Source organism: Tetrao urogallus (genome assembly GCF_951394365.1).
Source record: "Tetrao urogallus genome assembly, chromosome: 3".
Classification (NCBI taxonomy): Eukaryota; Metazoa; Chordata; class Aves; order Galliformes; family Phasianidae; genus Tetrao; species Tetrao urogallus.
In genome coordinates this window covers 89,531,208-89,553,514 of record NC_136815.1, presented here as the reverse complement: position 1 = coordinate 89,553,514, position 22,307 = coordinate 89,531,208, and the positions used below count along the sequence as shown (strand labels likewise).

The 22,307-nt window shown below is 38.5% G+C and overlaps 1 protein-coding gene across 2 annotated transcripts in view; it reads right to left on the bottom strand.

The window, feature by feature from the left end:
- Window positions 1-22,307, bottom strand: part of ATP9B (ATPase phospholipid transporting 9B (putative)) — a gene marked incomplete at both ends in the record, with an annotated part of 154,432 nt that overhangs the window by 61,435 nt on the left and 70,690 nt on the right. For both annotated transcript variants that reach the window (XM_079533223.1, XM_079533224.1), the window contains 2 exons: window positions 10,060-10,136; window positions 17,318-17,393. In XM_079533223.1, coding sequence (XP_079389349.1) covers window positions 10,060-10,136; window positions 17,318-17,393 — 153 coding nt within the window. The remainder of the gene's footprint in view (window positions 1-10,059; window positions 10,137-17,317; window positions 17,394-22,307) is intronic.

The following is a 22,307-nucleotide window of genomic DNA, read 5'->3' as shown; positions in this document are numbered from 1 at the left end:
ATTGGAATTAAAAAAAAAAAAAGAAAAAAAATCCACAATTAATATACTTTGAACATACTCATACAAAAGTTCATCTCTGTTCCTCCCCATATAATTCCTTCCAACAGCCAAAAAATGTACGTAACTCTGGTTTCCAACATTTCGGCTGGCCCTGCTGCCAGGTTCACAGACAGTGCACTGTGAAGGTGGTGCAGCTCTATGCAGTCAGACGAGTGCTCTCTAAGTATCACCTGAAAGCCAGAGCCTATTTGCCCTTACCCTCTCCATCACACAGCAGCTGCTTTTTACTAATGATGTGATTAACTCTGAAAGGCAACAAAACCGTAAAGATCACCACAAGCGAAAAAGCAAACTCCAGTCACTGATTAGCAGCAGTGGAGGAGGCAGTTGAGAGGATGTGGCCGTGGACCGCCTCCTAACAGCTCATTGGGACGCATCAGTGTGCCAATAGACAGCAGATCTCCCTTCTGCATTATCTTCCGTAGAATCACAACATTTCAAATGCATTACATATTTCACCAGAAATGATTCTAGTGTGCTACAGGTAAAATACTCTATTTCTGGTGAAGAAGCAAAACACTATTCCATAAATTTATCTATTTCAAAATAATTGCTTGGAAAGTTTTGTGAGACTAATCTGTTGAAGGGACCACTACAGAAACACTGTACTTCATGACTGATCCTTCCTCAAACACCAGCATGAAGTGATGTTGAGCTGCTGAGCTGAGTTTTAACTTTAATCAATCAATTTTAAACTTAGAATCACAGAATGGCCTGGGTTGCAAAGGAGCACAATGCTCACCCAGTTCCAACCCCTGCTGTGTGCAGGTCACCAACCAGCAGCCCAGGCTGCCCAGAGCCACATCCAGCCTGGCCTTGAATGCCTGCAGGGATGGGGCATCCACAGCCTCCTTGGGCAACCTGTGCCAGTGCCTCACCACCTCTGGCTGAAAAAATTCCTCCTAATAAACGCAATTTACTACAACAACAAAAACCAGACAATTTTAAATAAGAGTCTCCAAAATGGGGAAGTGAAATGTCTTGGAACATCAAATAAAATTATTGGTGAACACAACAAAAATAGAGGACTCCAATTCACCTATGGCTTCTGGCTAATCCTCTCAATTCTGAAGCACATAATCTTTATTCTCCTGTATTCTTATAAGAGATAATGAAGTTAACATCAGAGGAATTCTGCAGCTACAAACACTGTTTTAGGCTTAGTAGCAAACTCATCCATCAATTCATCTCCAAAATATTTCATAAACCCAGAAATTTACCTGCAGTATTGCAGAATTCTAACTACCAAACCCATTTCCCTTGCTTGTTCCCTCTCTCCCTCCCATTATTATTTCATAAACAAAGATATCTAGGGTCCCTAAGTAAGCTCAAGAAAATTAAATACATACATAAACACACACACTCTTGAAATTCCATTCAAAACTGCTTTCAGTGCCAGTAGCTTAATAGAAGTTCAAATTTTCTAAGTGACCAAAACGGATGAATGCCAGTGCAGGGTGTTTTCTTCTGAGTTTGAGCCTTCAACGTTCTGAAGAATATGGGCTGCACTGCTTAATAAACAGTGAAAAATTAATGATAACTAAATCACCAGAATTTTCACTAGCTATGAGCTGCCTGGTATCACTCAGTGATATTACTAACGATCAAGGATGTACAAGTTAACATTTAATTGCTATAACAGTAATAGTTAGATAACGATTATTTTGTTTAGGACTACCTTGTACACTGTTGCACATAATTTGCCTTGCAGTAGGATGCAAACAGAAAGTGATGCAGAAGTGTTGACTCAACATCCATGTCTCAGCAATGCACTGTACCATGCTCTTTACTAAAAAATTACAGGTAGCCAGAAAAGATGTATCACACGATTTCACAAAATGTTTAATTGCTTTCAGAACACATTGGAAGCTAAGGCACAAGTTATTCTGGGACTCTAATTTTTGAATTGATAGCAGGTCAAAACATGGAACAACTTATTCTCTGTTCCAGACATACAACATCAAAGTAAATCAGCAAATGATGATCTAATATTACTTTCTGGATAGCAAGGAAAATTAACATCAGGTTTGCTCTGAGTCTACAGACATCATCACATCCATGCAAATCCAACAGAAATAGCACTATACCAGCACTATAACCATTAAGTTGGACGAAAAGCAAAGTCCAACACCTTAAACAGAGCCATTTACTTTTTTTCTCTCTCATCTTAGGTGCTCTGGTTTCCCATGTGTAGTGTTACCATTTTACTACTTTCGGAATATAAAGAACAGAAGACAATTAAAAAATACAGTACTAATGAAGTTAATGGATGTTACAGTTGGACTCCCCTCAACAATTTACCAAATGTTCTGGGAATCTGGGGAGGTCCCTGCTGACTGGAAGCTAGCCAGCATTAAACACATCTACAAAAAGGAAAGAAGAGAAGACGCAGAAAACGACAGACCTGTTACTCTAACATCAGCCCCTGGGAAAGCTATGGAGAAGATTGTCCTGGGGGTTACTGAAAGATATTTAAAGAACAAAGCCATCATCAGGTATAATCAATGTGGGCTCGTTAAGGGAAAGTCCTGCCTTAGCAATCTGACCTCCTCCTAGGACATGAGTGTGTAACATTTTGGCTCACCTGGGTCATCTTAAGAATTGTTTGGGGCCACATGTAAAATACATAATATCATTAATGTTTATAGGTAACATCTCATTTAAAAACATATTCTTTATTAAACCATTTTTAAAATGACAGCAACAAAAACACAAAAACAGTGGGAAATTTGAGGTTGTTTTGTTTCTGCGAAACTAATGAATGCACCATTCTCATTTGATGGAAGTGGCTGCCCTTCTTAGTGAGTTCTCAAGTTGTTCATCAGAGATTTCTGATGACATTTTATTCTTCCTGTGCTTCATCCTTGAAAATTATTTGCTCACAAGTGTACGTACTGCCAAAAAGTGGCAAGATGAATAAGGTATGCTTGTGAAGTGAGGGACATTCTTCTCTGGCGAGACAGTTTTATAGAAATCTGTTAAAGAGACATGATGAAATTTCTGAGTTGAATATCTGATTGTAACTCTACCCATTTCACTTGAAAATCTGCCTGCAATGTATTTATGCTGACTGATAATGGAGTTGCAAATATAGCAAAAAGTTGATTTTTTTCTGTAATCTTGAAACCTATTCTCAAATTTCAGTATCAGAAAAGAAAACAAGGCTGCATATTCACTGTTCAGAGCACTGCATTTAGCCAATGTTATCAACATGCAAATAATTTTTTGCCATCACTTGAGAGTTAGCACTGCACCCTCCCCATGTACTGGTTTCAGCCCAGACAATGCAATCACACACTGATGTTGGGTTGTTGCTGACCTATGGGTACATGCTTGGGGCTGGGCCAGACTGCTTAAGGGGGAAAAGCCACCATCATGATGGCACAAAGCAAGGAGAGAGCTGCAGTACGGGCTGTTCTGGGCCGAATCCAGCCTGCAGGTTGGACATGCCTGCCATAGAATAAGATCATCCACGTGGTGGATGAACAGAAGGCAGTGGATGTAATCTTCCTGGAGAATTCGTCCGACTGTGAGATGAATAGGTTCACGCTATGCTGAGTGATGAACTGGCTAAATGGTAGAGGTCAAAGTGACCTGAGAGTGCAGGTAGCAGCAGGGTCAGCATGAGCCAGCAGCATGTCTAACAGCCAAGGAGCAAACTGCATTTTGGGGTTAATTAAACACAGCACAGACAGCTGGTCAAAAGAGGTGGTTACCACACTGTATTCAGTGGTGGTGCAGTCTCACCTTGGATACTGTGTGCAGTTCTGAGCTCCACAATATTAAAAAAAGGTGTTAAGGTACTTGAAAGCATCCAGAGGAGGCACCAAAGCTTTTAACATGGCTGGAAGGCATGTCCTGTGAGGAAAGACTACGGATACTTGGGCTGTGCAGTCAGGAGAAGAAGAGGCCCAGAGGTGACCTCATTGCTCTCTGCAGTTCCGTGAGGAAGGGGAGCAAAGGGAGCTGCTGGGCTCTGCTCCTGGTCACTTATGGCAGGATGGGAATGGCACATCAGTGAGCCAGGGAGGGTCAAACTGAGCACTGGGAAAAAATCTGTGCCATGAGGTCAGATACTGAAACAGGCTTCTCAGAGAGGTGGTTGATGTCCTGTACGTGTCAGTGCTCAAGGGACACTGGGACAATGTTCTCTCATTAATACGCTTTAACTTTTTGTTAGTCCTTAGGTGGTCAGACAGTTGGACTAATGACCTGTCATCCAACTGTCCTACTCCAAAAAACCTGTACCAGTGTATTTGTTTGTATCAATTGAATACTTTCCACCTGTGTACTCAAAGGCATCAATCAAGATCTTCAGTCTTTACTGAGACACTGTTCTCCACTGGTAACATTTTTTGTATTGTTTTAATGCAGTGATATAAATGCATATTTGCTCTACTTTTCTATGTATAAATGAAAACATCAGTTCCACTATGTGGAATTGCACTTTTTCCATATTAGTCATCCAATGACTGAAATATCTGGTTCCACAACGCTGCTATTTCAGTTCATGGAGTTAATGGTAATGATAGCAATGAGATATACTCCTTCTGGCTGTGAGTAAAGGACACAAAGTTTGCTCGTGGTTTGATTCCTGGAAACTGTCAGTAATGTTTGGCAGCACTGCAATGTTCTAATCTGGGTTTTGGAATAACAAGGGTGGCTCATCTGCCATTCAGCTGTTCCTTTTCAGTCTTTTTTAGGAATGACATCTTTTGTCCCCTTCCTTATCTAACACTGTTCCATCCATCTCACTAAGACTCTCCAGCCCTTGGGGGAGGCAGTGCTGTTCAGTCACAGCAGTGTTATTAACACACCAAGGTTCTCCCTCCTCTACTTCCCACCTTATGAAACATTCACTCTTTTGTGCAGATAAGAGCATATCAAGAGAACAGCACCAAATCTATATTGCATGCATTTTCCACATGGCCCAATTCCAGCAGCTCTCCCTTCCTCTGACAGAGGTTTCTTGTACCTGTAAGGAAGCTGGTTTTCAGATATTTCTTGGATTGAAGCTCCAGGCAGAAGGGACACAAACTCAGTTTAATGTAGGAAACAGCATTCCCAGTTTCATCCTACACAGAAAGGTCTTTTAGGAGGATTAAGCACAGCAGACTATACTCCAATAAAAAGCAATATATAAACCCTTCTCTCTTTCTAAACCCTTGAAATTTGTCATTAGGAGTAAAGCAACATTTTTTCAAGGTGGTTCTGCTTTGTTTCTCTCTACTGTATACAACCAGAGCAAGCTATTTAATTCCCTCAATTCTCAAATCAACTACAGCCAATATTAAATTCCCAATTTAATAACAAAACCGTACAGGTTACTGGCCCTTATGCAACACTGCAGCAGCAGAAGTAAGTCACCATGTTTCTGAGGCTCTCCTCAAGCTCTCTAGGTAACAGCAAACTCGTCTGTATTATCTGATAGTGTTCCATTTGGGCACTTAACTACTATTTTTAACTACTTCCAGTCTCACAGGCGACTTTTTAGAGAACAAACAAACAACAAAGGGAGAACAACATCAGAACAACATCTATGGATTAGAATAACAAAAAAGCTAAATCAACAACGCACTAGATGTAAGGTATGTAGATTCTAGATTACAGGCTAGACAAAAAAACTGGAAAAAATGTAGTGTTATTATTTCAATGAATGCTGACTGCTTATTACCAAGTTTTGTGATGGGTGTTTAGATGCAACAGCAGACGTAGGCTTCCATAATAATGCAAAAAGAAAGGGGATGCTGCTAAAGATTAGCAATATCAAAACTATTTTTTGTACTATTCTGAAGCACAGCAGTCATATTCTGTATCTCGTTTACAGACGTTACTTATTTCACAGCAGTTTTATTTAAGATGATTTCTATTTGTTTTAATACATTCTAGTACACATTCATTACACAGACCAAATTATTTTACTGTTTCGATCTTGGTACACAAAATATCTTCCTTCAAATTCAATTCTGCATCCAAATATATAGATATGTGCGTGCATCTCTGTGTGTGTATATATATATTTAAAAACTCCAGCCCTCAAATCTGTTTCTACTGATGGAGACAGGTCACCTTTGCCAGGTGACTATACTAACATCGTTGCTTTTAATGAAAACCAAAAAACTGCAAAACCTATTCTAAAATTGGATAGCAAAAACAAACAAGCAACAACAAAAAACCAACAAAAACCCTGCAGTGCACTTTAAATAGGTAAGAATGAGTGAATACTGCAAAATGCCACACAAAATAAATAAATAACCTTAGTTTGTTAATTTCCCTCTTGGTTAATTAACACCTGTATATGACCTTTAGCACTGACAAGTCCAACTTTATCCAGAAAGCCAAAGTTTAAGAATATCTGTCCAAACAGGATTGATTACTGATTACAGCACTGTGAAGAACACAATTCAATCTGTTTGTATTTATTTATTAAGTTAAAAGGATGGAACTGTGTTCCTGAGTAAGCTGTTGTGACTGCCAATGAGGTAGAGAGCAGAGCCATTGCACCATAACAACGATGCTACCATTTCTACATTTATCTAAAGCACAATATAAGTCATTATTTTATACTGAAATTAAGCCTTGCTAGAAATCATTTTTCTTTATGTTGTTTGGAATTAGAAGTGTATTAAACTGATCCCTTAGGAAAATTCTCTTCTATCTTTGTGCTTTCTCAGACTACGTCTGCATCCTTAGGCAATGAAACAATTTCTATAATTGTAATAAAAAAAACCCACAAAGTGTTGACTCCACGTTAAGGAAACTGTTGCTTGAAAGACTAAATACTTCAGTGAACACAATAAATCCCTGCAAGTCTAACGCACAGAAATCACATGCTTGAACAGGTACACACATTTTATAATTTCTGATACCAAATTTTGCCTAAACTCATTTCAGTTTTAGCCTTTTGCTAAAAACTCTTTATGGAGTTGGCCTGCATCTCTACATTTTGATGGTGGCTTAGCTGAAAAGCATCTACGCTTAAGGGGGAAAATGAAAAAATTGCCATTAGAAAAACTCAGTTCATAGTACAAAGTACAGCAGTGCAGTTACACTACAGTAAGAAAGACAACTGAAGCATTTATTTTACAAGGAATATTTCAATGAAGAGAGGAATAATGAGTCATTTCTGGAGATATCCTGCCATAGAAGTTTCAGTATGGAAACTTCAGTAAATGGAGAATCCTAGATCTCCGTGTTTGCTTCCTCCCAAAACTACACATATTCTGAACAAGAGCCTATCAACACATTTTATAACAAAATCTCTAGAATATTATTTCCACTTCTTTTCAAAGGCAGAGAACTGCAATTTAAAAACAGTTCCAAAACAGAATTTGGACCAAGTGTTAGTTAAAGAATACATTTATTAGATATAGGTATATATGGGTGTATATATATATATATAGGTATATATATATATAGATATAGATATAGGCAGATTTATTTCCTCTGGACCTTGCAGTAATAATATGGGCAGCAATTCTGATTTTGTTTCAGCAACAATTAGGTGCAAATTTTTATTTATTTAATAAACATTTGCACATTTAATCTATCAATTGTAATCTCTTTTCTAATCTCAAGGACTGTTTTATGCTCCATCAAACATGCAAACATCATTGCCAGGCTTGGAAAAAAAAGAAAAAGAAAAAAAAAAGATAAGTCCCTTTCCCAAACACATACAGAAAGAATGAATTGGCTTCTGCTGTTCTCCTTGTATTGCCAGCTAGGACAGAACACTATTTATAAGCAATAAGTGCCTTACGTTACAGAAACATGCAAACTGATCTCAGCCAGTGGTAGAAGATGCAAACACAGAAGGATGTTAATTCCACAGAAAGGTAGAATTCAAAATGCATGTTAGAAAATGTTGATAATTATTTTCTATACCAACACACATTTTTATTACTTACTCATTTGCCATGGCAGCATTTTAATGTTTTCAGTTCCCAAATCCATCCTTGCTAATTACACTGCAAGTATGGACATCGTGTCCATGGATGGGGAAGAAATCCTCACCAATTGGTACATGCAAGACTCATTCACGCTTTTACAAAGGGACGAGAAAGGCAGCTGACACAAAAGGGAGGAAACTGAAGTAGCAAGTAAGCTCTACAGAATGTTTGCCTGTTCACTACAAATCTTCACATTTTTGAAACAGTCTACAGGAACGACCAAGGCAAAGACATTTGACCAGATACACGTACTATATGCCTTAATGCTTCACATTTAGTAGATAGCTATTAGCTAAACCATCTCTGAGAAACAAATAAATATACATGTTTAGAATACTGCATATTTTAACAGAACAGTCCGCTGGACGATAAATGAGTAACATTTATTTACACGAGCAGCACGTGGCTCATCAGTAGCAGATTAAATGCTGTATGAGAGCATGATTTCTAGTGGTTCTCAAGCTGATACTACACTATATGCCAGAAGATCTTACTAGAATTTGACTGTGTGTTTGTGCAGAATATTTTGCTTCAGTGCTTCATGAAAATTCAAAATTTATTTGCATTGCCATTGTAGATACAAGACCAAGTTTTAGATGTTTCCAGTTGTAATCTTAGGGCCTTATGCAAGTAATGGCGGTCTACTGTCCTAATGTTAAAAAGCATGCTGCATCTTCTCAACATGCCACTGGATCACTTCATTGTAGGTTTATTTGCAACTCAATATTAAGTTAAACTTAGAGCAACTGTTTCGATGCCAGCAGTAATTCAGAAAATATTCAGAACAGATCCTGTTATCCTTTAACATACTTCCCAGTGTGAAATAGTCATGCGAAAATTGCAGCAAATATTTACATGGAGCACATCTCCAGAATCTGTTTAATTCCAGGAAAGCATGTTATATTCATGCATGCAACCCTACGTATCAATTTACTATATTAAATACTTTTAAACACCTGTATTATTTATTAGTCAAAATCTGCTCAGAATTCCCAGAATTCTCTTTAGTAAAAGGCTCCTCTTTGTATCAGATAGAAAAGAAGGTAATTATGAACCATAATCATTCTACTTCAATTGAAGCCTATTATTTCAAAACATATGTTACATATATCAAAATAATAAAAGGACATTTTAAGCCGTGTAATGGTATATATCACCCGTCTCTGTCATTGAGACATTTATAAGCATCTCTATTACAAACACAAATCAATACACTCAGGGGAACAATAATAACTGCTTCAAGCCATTTGTGCTATTTCATTCTTGACGCTCCTACTCAGAGCCATCTACTAGGGATGGTGCAACCTGGCAATTATGTTTTTTAAATCTCTTGCAATATTTTTTCCCTTTCAAAATCATTAAATATCTTCCTACTAAACAGAGGTCTCGGTTGGAAGATGCAGCCTAAAGTTTTGTAGCATTATGACTGAGAGCCCTCCTGACCTGCTTTAGAAACCTCGCTGATGAAACTAACCATCTCCACTGATCTGAACTGAAATATTGCACACAGAGAAGTGTACACAAAACTTGTAATATTTTTCTAAAAGGCAACACCTCTCTTGAAGATGTTTACATTGCTTACGAAACTAATAAAAACCTCCGCAACAACATTCCAGGTACTCACTGAAACCTCCGTTATCCCACTCTACTTACTCTGAGATCCAGCACAAATTTTAGTAGCCTGTTTTGAACATTCTTTACACTTCCTGTGCAGTTTTAGCCAAATATTTTACAGTAAAAGAAAATAATCTAAGAGAAGTGAAGTGGGAGCCCATAATCTGCTGTGACGCAGAAATAGAGAAGTATAAGGATGCATATTCATATTTGAAAACAATATATTTCCATTAGTACCTGTAATAGGCCTAAATGAAGGAAGACTAGTTTTAATTATGGAATGAGACTGAGGCAGAATTCACTTCTTAAATCAACACTCAATTCAATCCAACACACACACAAAATACCTCAGAACATGTAGGTCTTTGCTTACAGGCACATCTATTTATGTTTTATGAAAATAAAAGAAGGAAACGACACGGTAAGGCTAACAGACCTTATTTTTTGGATTGGACGTGTTCATTACACTTCGAGTTTCCTTCCCCGTGTAGATGACAACACCAATTACAGTTCCTGGAAAACAAAGAAAAGCAGAGGTGCCAAGAAGTTAAGAAAAAATGGTCTGAAAGCAGTCATTTACGATCCTTCAAACAAATCAACTGTATAGAACAAACCTGTATGCACCATGCATAATATTTGGGATGCTGCTTTTGCAAAACTTATTATAAAAGGATTGCTATAACTTCTTTATATTAATAAAGTTTTCTCAACTTCTTTCCTGAAATTAACAAAGCATAAATAACTGTCCCTCAAATGAAAAAATAAATGAGTACAACAGTGCTGAACACAACTGGACTACATGATCTCAGTGGTCTTTCCAACCTTAATGATTCGATGATCATACACAAATTTCCAGCTAGCTCTGTCATTTATGATGATATAACGACCAGTTCACTCAATTCATTACTTCTAGACTCCCATAGATAAATCTCTCATTTTTATTAGCCTATTAAAAGAATTCTCTAGTTCCAATCGCCTTGTTGATTTTTACAGGATGTTGTGTGAAAACTGTGTTTCAACATCACCGAAAACACATCTCAAATAAAAATCCAGTTTTTTAATGCAGTTTAGATTTTTACTAGCATGCATCTCACATGGTAGTATAAATAAAGACTATTTCTATTCCTTTTTTTTTTCAAGTGATAAGAAGTGATTTAATGTTATTACAAACAATGTGGTCATTTTTGACATCTTAATGCTATAAGCAAATAATTAACATGACTTGTAGGAAACACCTAGCTGAGCTGGCTCTAAAGCCTCTAGAAGTATTACAATTCTGGCTGACATTAACTTAATTTACCTTTGGAACATCAAGACAACGTAAAAGATCTGTTATCAGTATTGCTACAACATAACAGGCTATAAAAAAAATGAAGAAATAAAAGGAAAACAAGATGAAGGTTAAAGAAAGGAAGTTTCACATAATTGAGAATGACAATGCCACTGAAAACTTTGAATCCTTGTACGAAACATCAGTGACTGTAAGTTACATCTTCTGAACCACCACAGTTTTTTTCTATCATTCTCATCTCTGCATTAAAGCTTTTCCATAAGAATTTGCTTGACACAACATTTTCCCCAAAGTGAGCTTGTCTTTGCTGACAGAGGGGGAAAAAAACCTCACAAACATGCAAAAAAAAAAAAAAAAAAAAAAAAATCCAACTGGTCTCAGACCAACATCAGTATCAGTTTGGGACATTTCAGGTTGGAGGGATTTTGTGAGCTCACCTCTGTCCAGCTTTCACAGCATGCTAGATTATAAACTAGATGGCATCCCCCCTACATACAATCTAGTTATCTCTGGCTTCAGAGCTGTGCAGCAAAGGAAAAGGACTCTTCCATTTCTCATGGCAAATTCCTCAGTGTTACATTTGGCTGGCTGGTGCAGTTCAGGGAAGCAAACTGTCCTACCTGTTCTTTCATTCTGCTTCTGGAAAAGTTGAGTTTGAAGACGAAAGTGAGACAAAAAGCAGTCTATTGAATTTTCTTCATAACTCTGGCTAAATCCAACAGACCTGATGCCCACACCCCATTAAGGGGAACTGAATCCAATTCAGGGTCTCTGGAAAGATTCCTGTCCTACCAGGGTAAAAACAATGACCACTGCTTTTATGTATGGACTTCTATGAGAAACAGCAAGCAGTGGTTGGTAAGAGTGAAGTGGGTAATGAAGAAGAGAGATGTTAGGGGAGATACAAACAGAATAAACTTGCTGAAGGAACTGGGCTTGTTCAGCTTTGAAAAGAGAAGGCTGCAGGGGAATCTCATTGCGGCCTTCCAACACTTAAAGGGAGTTTACAAACACGAGGGAAATCAAGTTTTTGCATGGGTAGATATGGGTAGGACAAGGGGGAGTGGTTTTAAACAAAAGGAGGAGAAATTTAGATTAGACGTCAGGGTGAAGTTTTTTACTGAGAGAGTGGTGAGGTGCTGGAACAGGTTGCCCAGAGAGGCTGTGTTTAAGGCCAGGTTGGATGGGGCCCTAGCAATCTGTCCTAGTACTTCATCCAGCAGCTGACAACACTGTCTGTGGCAGGGGGTTGGAACCTGATGATCCTTGAGGACCCTTCCAACTCAAGCCACTCTATGAGTCTATGATTCTATCACTGTGTGCTTTGATAGACTAATAAAAGTGGACTTGTATAGAATTAACAAGCATTTTTAGGCACACTCAGAATCCATTGCAAGATCATACTGTACTTGCAAAACAAAAATTATGTGAAGTGTATGAAAACAAGAGACAACTGAAATTCACTAAAATCCTATGGAACATGGCACAAAGTAGTGCTTTTTACAGTCATGCAACTATTCAAACTGTTCTGAATTTTAACCAAAGCCCAAATGATATCTGCCCAAATGACCACATTTTTCCATTAATACAAATCTCAGTAAGCACCTCAGCAGGTCTCTCAGAAAACAGAATTATCTTAGCAGTTTGAAACACACTGGTAAACGGAGATGAAAAAGTCCACACTGTTGTGCACCTTCTGAGGCTTTTTAAAATTTAACTCACTTTTTTCTTTCACTTTTCAAAAGGGAATCTACCAACATTTTCAATAAATACATCACCACAGTCAGCAATGATAAACAAATGCAGGTTTTGTAATGTAAATGAAGATAACACAGTAACATAAGAGGTTTTCAAAACACATAATGGTTTAAATTAAATGGTTTAAATTAAATGCTTATAAATTTATTTCTTCAGTGATGTTTTTTACTTTATTAAAAAAACAAGTCTTCAGTAACCTACAATTCCACTCCTCCAGGCACTATTACTAAAACAAAGGGCAAAATCTGAAGGAAACCAATAGAATATTCACTTATTTTAAAGACTGCTTAAATGAAGGACCAGCAGTAAAGAGAAAGGTAAGGCAGTGAACAATAGATCAGAAATTCTTTACAGAATTCCCCAGGTACTTAAACAATCGTATCATCTACATGCCATAAGAAACAAGCCATATTTCAACAGTAAAAATTTCACAGCAGTAATATACATATTAAGAACTGCACATAAATAGTGTATCTTGCTGTTATCTTTTTAAAACTCACTTGGATGTTGTTCATAAACAGAAGAAGTCAAATGATTTTGTCTCAGTAAAAACATTTACCTAATAACAACAAAAGGACGGCTGCATGGTTTGGATTTGAGAGTGAGGCTTCTTGTGTGAACCTGGCAAATTAGTCTTAGTACTGCCTGTACACACAGTACAGATGTCTGCCAGGGCTTTAGAGTAAGGAGCACAAAGCACTTCCGATTTACATTTCTATATCTGACTACTCATTCTAAACTCAGGGCATATAGAACATATTAGGTGTGACAAAGCATTCTGAATTCAACATGCAGCTGATAAACCTTTCTACACTTACATTTACTGTCACAGATCTGAAAGATGATTGATTTGTGGTGCCTTTCCCCTAAAACTGTCGAGGCATTAGCAACCAGAGCTCAAGTTTTCTGAGGTATTCCCCACACCATTCCCCAAACACTTTTCCTACCTGACCTCGACCTTCTACCTTACTTTGACTAACAGTAACAGCACACTGAGACACCAGGCTTGTGTAGCCAAAGCAACATGTTTTATGTACTGTGTACTAGGGAATGTCAGGAATTCAGCATATGAAAAGAGGAAAATAGGCTGAGACAGACAAACAGTAAGTTCAAGGAAAGGGGTCCTCAAGAGCCCAGAAGACAAAGCTTGAAAGAAAGACTCCAGTAAAACTCCATCCTGCAGTCCTGATTCTCTATATAGACTTTTTTTTTCTAAAAGCGTAAACTCAAATTAGTTCAGGCTCACTAGTGTCTAAAAGAGCTAAACCTGATTTCATTTCCCAGCAGACTCATAGGGGCAATATTTGTGATCACTACTTCTTTGGCTTTCCATCTTTCTGCCTCCCTCTTAGCAACCCTCTCCTAGGATGCACAATAAAGTTTTGAAAAGTAAAAGCATTTAGAACAAGGGGAAGAAAATAGGCCTGATAAAAATACTACTGAAAAAATATATATGTAGGAAGTCTTCATGGAAGCAAGCCAGCACTTCAAATGTGAGAAAATGGGGGGAAAAACCCACAGAACTCAGCTAAGGGCTGGCAATTGCATCACAGGGTGCCACGGTCAATGATGTCTTTACATACAAATCTGACACTGCATATCTTGTCAAACCAATGCCTAACGCCAGGAAGATAGAGAATGCCCTTGTCTGACAACTGCTCTTCATGTCCTATGCAAAACCTTTTTTGTAATTGAACGCAGTTTTGAAACTCACCTACATGCTCCTTTCCTGTGTGCCTGTGATGTAGCTCCCTGTCTCGGCAGCTCAGAAGGACAGCATCAGCCAGTGATATGTCAGAACAAATCACCCGACCCAGAATGTTCTGTAACAACCTTTAAGGAGTCAGCAAGGGCATGGCAGTCCCACGAATAACTGGTCGCATACATACTCTGTTTATTAACAGATGATGCCCAGGCTGCCTGAAGAGCACTGAAGGAAGCAGCCTTCTAAGCTCAGAGGCACTATGAGTGCCGTACTGTAATGGGCCTGGCTGGGATGACGCTTCCCACAGCAGCCCATACAGCGCTGTGCTCTGTGCTTGTAGCAAGAACAGTGCTGGCACTGCTCCGATGTTTCGCTATGGCTAAGCAATGCTGCCATAACATCAAGGCCCTCTCCAACAACCCCTCAAAGCCAGGAGGCTGTGAAGTGCCAAAAGGCTGGGAAGGGACACAGCCATGACACTCATCTAAACCCACGCAAAAGATATCCCACGCCATATGTGTCACACTCAGCAACAAAATAACCCCTACCGACCATCTTGGCACAGACTACAGACCCAATTTCTTGAAGCAAAGTGTCAAAGTAACAGAAGAAAGCTTGCACATAAACACGCTACTCTTTGGGTGAAAAATACCAACCTCCAACAAAACTGATCGCAGACAGTAAGGAAGACTGAAATAAGAGACAAATGACATGAGGTACCTATCTATAAATAGAGAAATTCATATAGAATTTATAACACAGACTTTATCCTGCTACCAGATGTTTATTCTTCTGTTTTCACGGAATTTGAGTGAGAGTCACCACCACAGAGCTCACGTGCAAGTAAACATTTTAGGTATAATCAAGTATTCTAAAAGGCCATGCTTAGGTGCAAGCACATTGACCTAAGACTACTTCTGACATTCTGCCACTGTAGGCTTTAGGCAAGGAGGTTTATATATGCTTATAATGGCAAGTGCTAACACAGCTTTCAGTTACCAGAAATCTTGTAATTCCAACTAACTAAATATATATACATATAACTCAGCCTTAATTATGCTAACTTACTCACGTATATTCACCTTGGGTGAAAATAATGATACATCAGTTATCATCAAACCTAGAAAACGTTATCTGTTTCGTAAATGTTCCATCCTATGGTCTGATTTATGACTATCCACCCACAGTGCACTTGTAAAACATTCTAAATTCCTTATTAAACAAGCAACAGACTTGAGGCAATCACTTGCTACTCTTTATTTTACAGACCTAATCCTGTCAAATACTAAAAATTACCTCCACAGATTTGCTGAGTAATTCTTGTAAGATCTGGACATACGATGACATTTTTAATTACTTCATCACATCGTTTTTTCCTTCAGAAGGGGCTGTGGTCATTCAGAATTATCTTTGTGCTTTATTCTATTGACATTAATAACAAACCTAAGACCTTCATAAACAATTATACCTTCACAATCTCCTTAAGAAGAAAACAAAAAAAATTACTTAATATATCCATTCTACATTTACTCTCCCTGGCAGTGGGCTAAGGAATAAATTAGTCCACTGTTTCCATTAACCTGGGTGCCAAGTTCAGATGGCAGACCAAGAGGCCTCAGGCTTCAGCTACACTTCTAAAGAAAATCAAATAATCCACCCTGGAAGTGAAAACACGAGCAGTTTTCAATTAAAATTCGAAACTGCTGATTCGGAATTTCTGCTTTTTGCATACTCTTTGGACGTGGTTATTCCCCATGTGTAAGTTTGACAAAAAATGGGGAAAAAGTCACATTTGTAATTAAAGCTTGTAATTCACCAGCAGCACTGCTTTATGCACAGTTAAAAATCTTGGCTAATGAAGTTAATAACCTAAGTGAAGACAATTGTAGGCACCATCCATTTGAAAAACAGTTTCATAGAGAACAGTTCACTAGTGCAGTGAAAACCAACACTAGGCTCTACTAGGCACTATGTACTAAACAACATGAGAACCTATTCAGACTCTGGAGAGGAGTGCTCAGTCACAGATTCCTTTGCCGACTTCTTAAACTGGATCTATTCCCCACAACCCTCCAAATATGTTCATTTTAATATTCTTCTCAACAACGTAAAGTTGGACCCTATGAGGAAGGCTTCTCCTTGCTACTTAGCTGGAGACTCAACCCACCCCCCTTCTTCTTCCTCTTCTCTTTTACTTCCTTCCTGTTCATATCCCTCCTCTTGAGTAACATTTCCAAATGTTCCAATTTTTGATCTTAAATTCTAGCTCCTTTTAGAAACCATGCTCTCCTAATTCTGTCCTTGTTCTTCTCTCCCTACTGTACTTTTAACTTCTTATCTGGGGCGAAAAATAAACTAATTTTCTCCTGTTTAATAACAAATTTTATAATGGCTGAGATCCTGAATACAGTGCCTACTTACTAATATGTGAAAGGCACAGAAAACATCACTAATATTTAAAAATTGATTGAAAATTACATAACAATATAGCTCGTTAATGATTTCTGATTAAGATTTGCCTGATAAAAGATTTTAAATAAGTTTTACCCTCAGCATGGTGTGCATATTAGAAAAGTCTCTCAACACATACAAGAGCACGCCTGCTTTTCAGCAAGACACTTATCCACAGTGGATTGAACATAACACTTTGTAGTATACAAGTTTTAATTAGAGAAAAGTTCGGTAGCTTTAGTGGGATACAAAAGACAGGGCTACTGAAAATGCGAAATTTAAGTATAAAAACCTACTAAGGAAGATTAAAACGATATGAAAATGTTGTCACTGATGTGAGGAAACTGATGGGAATGCAAACAAGGGAACAACAGATCAATAGCCTGAAAGACACAAAGATTTTCAAAACTCATTAATATTTCACTACGTAAAATAAAAATACAGCTCCACAGATGAGGTTTTAGATGTATTTGATGTTGCAACACTTACCTGAAGCAACAACAGTGCTTGCCCATAACGTATTTTCTATACTAAGGCTTTCATGAACTGCTGGATCGCTGTCTTCCTGTGAAAAAATAAGAACTGGTACATCAACATCACACATCGTCATACTTGTGAACAATGCAAAATCATCTGAAAAAAATAATCTGCATATGATGCCTGAATCCTTGCATCAAATCACTGTGTAACAGCAGTCACTGAAAGTACATTATCCAGATTCTGACAAAAAAATGCACTCGTGATTCAAGGCTGTGTTATGTAAACTTATGCTCTGAGAAAAAAATCAACTCAATGTGCTCTTTCCTCAGCTTTACAAAACTGAGGAGCTGTTTGCCAGATCTAAAAGCGAGTTAAGAACTCTAAGCACTAAAAATTAGAGGTTTAATCTCTATGACTACTTTAATCATTTCTAAATGATACAGTAAATCATGGTCATTATCATTTTGCAACCCAAGTGACATTACAACTTCAGGGAAGACTATTTGACTTGGAAATGTAAACGGACCTGCTTTTGCTTACAACGTGTACAAAATGCATACCCAGTGGGAAAACCCTTCCAATACAAAAACGTTTCTATGATTCCATGAACTTTCCTCACGCCTCCATCCCTCCTCGCCTCAGTCTACTAACTGTAAACAAACAATTTTTCATAATCAATCACGAGCATCTGCATATCTGTTATTTAGCAGTTATGAAATGCATTGTTTACAGCTACAGGAAACTTTAGCAGGTAGGGCAATCAAGTGCATTTGATCAGATCACAGATGGCACTCGTCATTTTGCAAGAAATGAGAGATCACTGATTACCCAAGCACACAAAAAATTTTACATTAGATTGATTATCAAAACTTACATCTCCATTTTTCACCTTCATTTTGAAAAAAATACCAAGCATGGGATGGACTGCTTACAAATCTCTATTCCTAAAAAGCCAAAAAACTCAAACATGCTTTTATATATAATTGCAAAAATCCCTAACAGGGATATTATAACTTTTTCCTCTGTATAAGATGCTTAGAAAACTATCCTGTCAGAAACAGGGAAAGAAAGGAAGGATGCAGAATTAACTAAAAGATTTAAAAAAAACCCCAAAACAACAAACCATATATTTTGGATCAAGACTCCCCAACGTAGTACATATTCTGTGAAGAATTCTCAGATGGTCTTTGACAAAGATTAGGCTTTGATAAAAATTAAAAAAAAGGGTTTTTTTTTTTTAATTCTTATGTAAGAAATTAACACTACACAAATCATCACCTTACAATTAAAATATATTAGAGACAACAGCAACTGGGAACACGCTAACCTTGATTCCATTTTATAGAATCGTAGTATTCCTTAGGTTGAAGGGCACCAAAAAGCCCATCCAGTTCCAACCTCCTGACATGGAAAGGGCGGCCAACCACTACACCAGGCTGCCCAGGATGCCATTCAACCTTGCCTTGAATGCCTCCAGGGATGGGGCATCCACAATCTCTCTGGGCAACCTGTTCCAGTGCCTCATCACCCTCTCAATGTAGAACTTCCCCCACACTTCTAGTCTAAATCTCTCCTTTTTCACTTCAAACCCATACCACCTTGTCCTTTTTCAACTACCTACCTGTGTAAAAGTCAATTTCCACCCTGCTTATAAGCTCCCTTAAAATATTAGAAGGCTGCTAACAGGTCTCTTCAGAGCCTTCTCCAAGCTCAACAAGCCCAGTTCCCCCAGCCTTTCCTCACACAGAGCTGCTCCAGCCCTCTGCTCATCTCAGTGCCTCCTCTGGCCCCGCTCCCAGAGCTCCACGTCCTTCCTGTGCTGGGGGCCCCAGGCCTGGACGCAGCGCTGCAGATGGGGCCTCACAAGAGCCGAGCAGAGGGGGACGATCACCTCCCTCTCCCTGCTGGCCACTCCTCTTTTAATGCAGCTCAGGATACAGTTGGCCTACTGAGCAACAAGCGCACACTGCTGGTTCACGTCCAGGAGGTTTTCGTTCATCAGGATTCCCCAGTCCTTCTCCGCAGGGCTGCTCTGAATTTCTTCTCCCAGTCTGCACTTATACCCAGGGTTGTGTCAACAAAAGTGCAATACTTTGCACTCGACCTTGTTGAAGCTCACTAGGTTCTCAACGCCCACTTTTTGAGCACATCCAGACCCCTCTGGATGGTGTCCCTCCCTCCTATCGTGTCAGCTGCACCACTCAACTCAGTATCATCAGCAAACCTGCCACTATCAGCCCACTTCAGAGCCTTCTCTTCTCCAGGCTGAACAGCCTCAGCTCTTTCAGACTGTCCTATGTCACAGGGAAGGCTACTTGATTTTTACAGCTCTGTATACATTTACAAAGTGGAGGGGAAAAGAAAAGAAATTCTGCTCAAGTACTCTAAATAAGAAATTTGTGGAGTTTCTCACTGCATCACACGGCCAACAGAAAACTCATGCACAAGTGTGCAAAAAAAAAAGCTTTTATTATATACACACTGCTGTATCTCAAAGAGGAAATCATGCTAACATTCGTCAGAGGAGCTGCCAAGAGACACATAGGATTATGCAGTCTATTAGGGCTGACCTCAAAGAACTCATGTTTCGGTCCAACTCTGCAACTCCATCAGCATTGATGGTTTAATCTTTGATAAGATGTGTGAAGATTGTGAAGTGACAATGCACAGCTGCAACACAGGAGAAATTTAAGGAAAAGATTCTTAAGGGAATGATGGAAGAGAGGCCCAAAGATAAGAAAATCAGAGGTCATAAGCTATAGATACAGCTTCCACAATTCTGGACATAAGTCATAAGCAAAAGGGAAATAGTGGGCCTGCAGCAGTGAATGTCAGTGGATGCCAATTTTTCCACATGAAGGAATTCAGTGACACACTGTTGCTTCATGCGCACTTCCACGTCAGATGCCATTTCATCCCCCTGCTGCACAGCAACAGAATGTAATGGAATATTGGTGGGAATGTTTAACCCCTACTGCCACACCACCAACATCCATCTCTGATATGCTGAGACAACATAATAAAATAATAAGAGGCATTACTTTCAGAGCAGCCTTCCAAAAATATATAATGTAGTTAACATACATAATTTAAAAAAACCCTTATTTTAAGCTTTTATATATTTCATTCAAAAAAAGAAACAAAATCAAAACTAGAGGGTTATTTGACCCTGTTTTTGTGAAACTAATGCATCAGGTTGGTTCAGTGGAAGTGGTTGCAACTCTCAGTGAGGTTTCAGAGCATTCATCAGAGATTTTTGATGAAATTTTACTCTTCCCGTAGTTTGTTTAGAATGTGCTTCCTGCCAAAAAGCAATGGAACAAATAAGGTGCAATTTGTTGATTTTATCAGCTCTTTGAAAGGGTAGATAACTACAGGACAAGGGGAAATGGTTTTAAGCTGAAGGAGGGAAGATTTAGGGTGAATTTAGATTGGGGGAAGTTCTTTACAGAGAGAGTACAGCTGCCCAGAGAGGCTGTGGATGCCCCGTCCATCCCTGGAGGTGTTCAAGGCCAGGTTGGATGGGGCCCTGGGCAGCCTGGGCTGGTATGAAATGTGGAGGTTGGCGGCCCTGCATGTGGCAGAGGGTTGGAGATTCATGATCCCTGAGGTCCAACCCATGCCATTCAGTGATTCTGTAATTTGTGAAGCAAAGGATATTTTCTTCTGCTAAGACAGTGATTATGAAAACGTGGTAAAGAGACAAGATCAGACTTTTGAGTTCAATACCTATTTGCAATTCTACACATTCCAGTTGCAAATTTGCAGGTAATGTATTTACACCAAATTAAAATGGTATTGCAAACATAATTTGATGATTTTTTTTTTCTTTTTTTTTTTTTTCAATCTTGAAACCAAGTCTTAAGTTCCTTTATTGAGATAATAGCCCTGTGTTTAGTCAAGGTATCAAAATACATACAGTTATTTGCCATCACTCGAGTCAGCACTGCTCTCCTTGCACCTTGGTTGCAGTCGATACAGCATTAATAGCGCACTAATGGTTTGGCTGTTGCTGAGCAATTGGAGCATGCCTGGGGCTGTTCTGTGGGAAGCACTGCCAAGCAGGCTAGGCCATGTGCAAGCTGCAGGTTGGACATACTTGCTCTAGAATGATGACTAGGATCCTTAGTTTCAGATGGGATGGAATTGTTTTTTGTTTTTTTTTTTTGTGAGTGCCTGGTATGATGCTATGCTTTTGGCTCAAGGAGAAAAAAGTGTTCATAACACAGTAATGTTTATAGTTGCTGCTAAGTAGTGTTGTACAGAGCCAAGGCTGTTCAAAGCAAAGGGCCCAAGGAGTTGGAAGGGAAGAGAATTAGGACAATTGACTTAAACTGGCCAAAGATATATTCCATACCACATGTCATCAAGTAGGAGTTTTGAAGAGGGTGAGAGTTCATCTCACTCTTTTCTGCTGCTCAGGGGCTAGCTGGGCATCAGACAGGGCGTGGTGAGAAATTACTTGGGCATCACTTACTATATATGAGTGTGTGTACATATATATATATATATATATATATATATATATATATATATGCACACACACAAATATACACATATTATTATTATCCTTCTTCTTTTCTCTACCTCAGCAAATAGTTTTATCTCAACCCATACGTTCTAATTTGTGGGGGTTTTTTTATTTTTATTTTTTTCATATATGTATTTTTACTGTATCCCCCATTCCATTTAGAAATGACTGTGTGGTGCTGAGCCATAACACTTGGTGCTTAAACCCTAATACTTATTATATCATCACGGGAGCATCTGATAGGTGATACACTGGTGTATCTGTAAATCTCTATTCTGTGCATTCTGTATTTCAAAATAAGCTCAAAGAATGGAGGATGCAAATAAAATCTCACATTTTCACAGAATCCAAGTATAGTTAATCTATTATTTCTTGGTAGGAGGAAAAAAATTTACTTATGTTATTGTTTAAGGGTCAGACATAATCCTTCTCACATGCCCATGCAAAGACACTCACACACAACTTTCA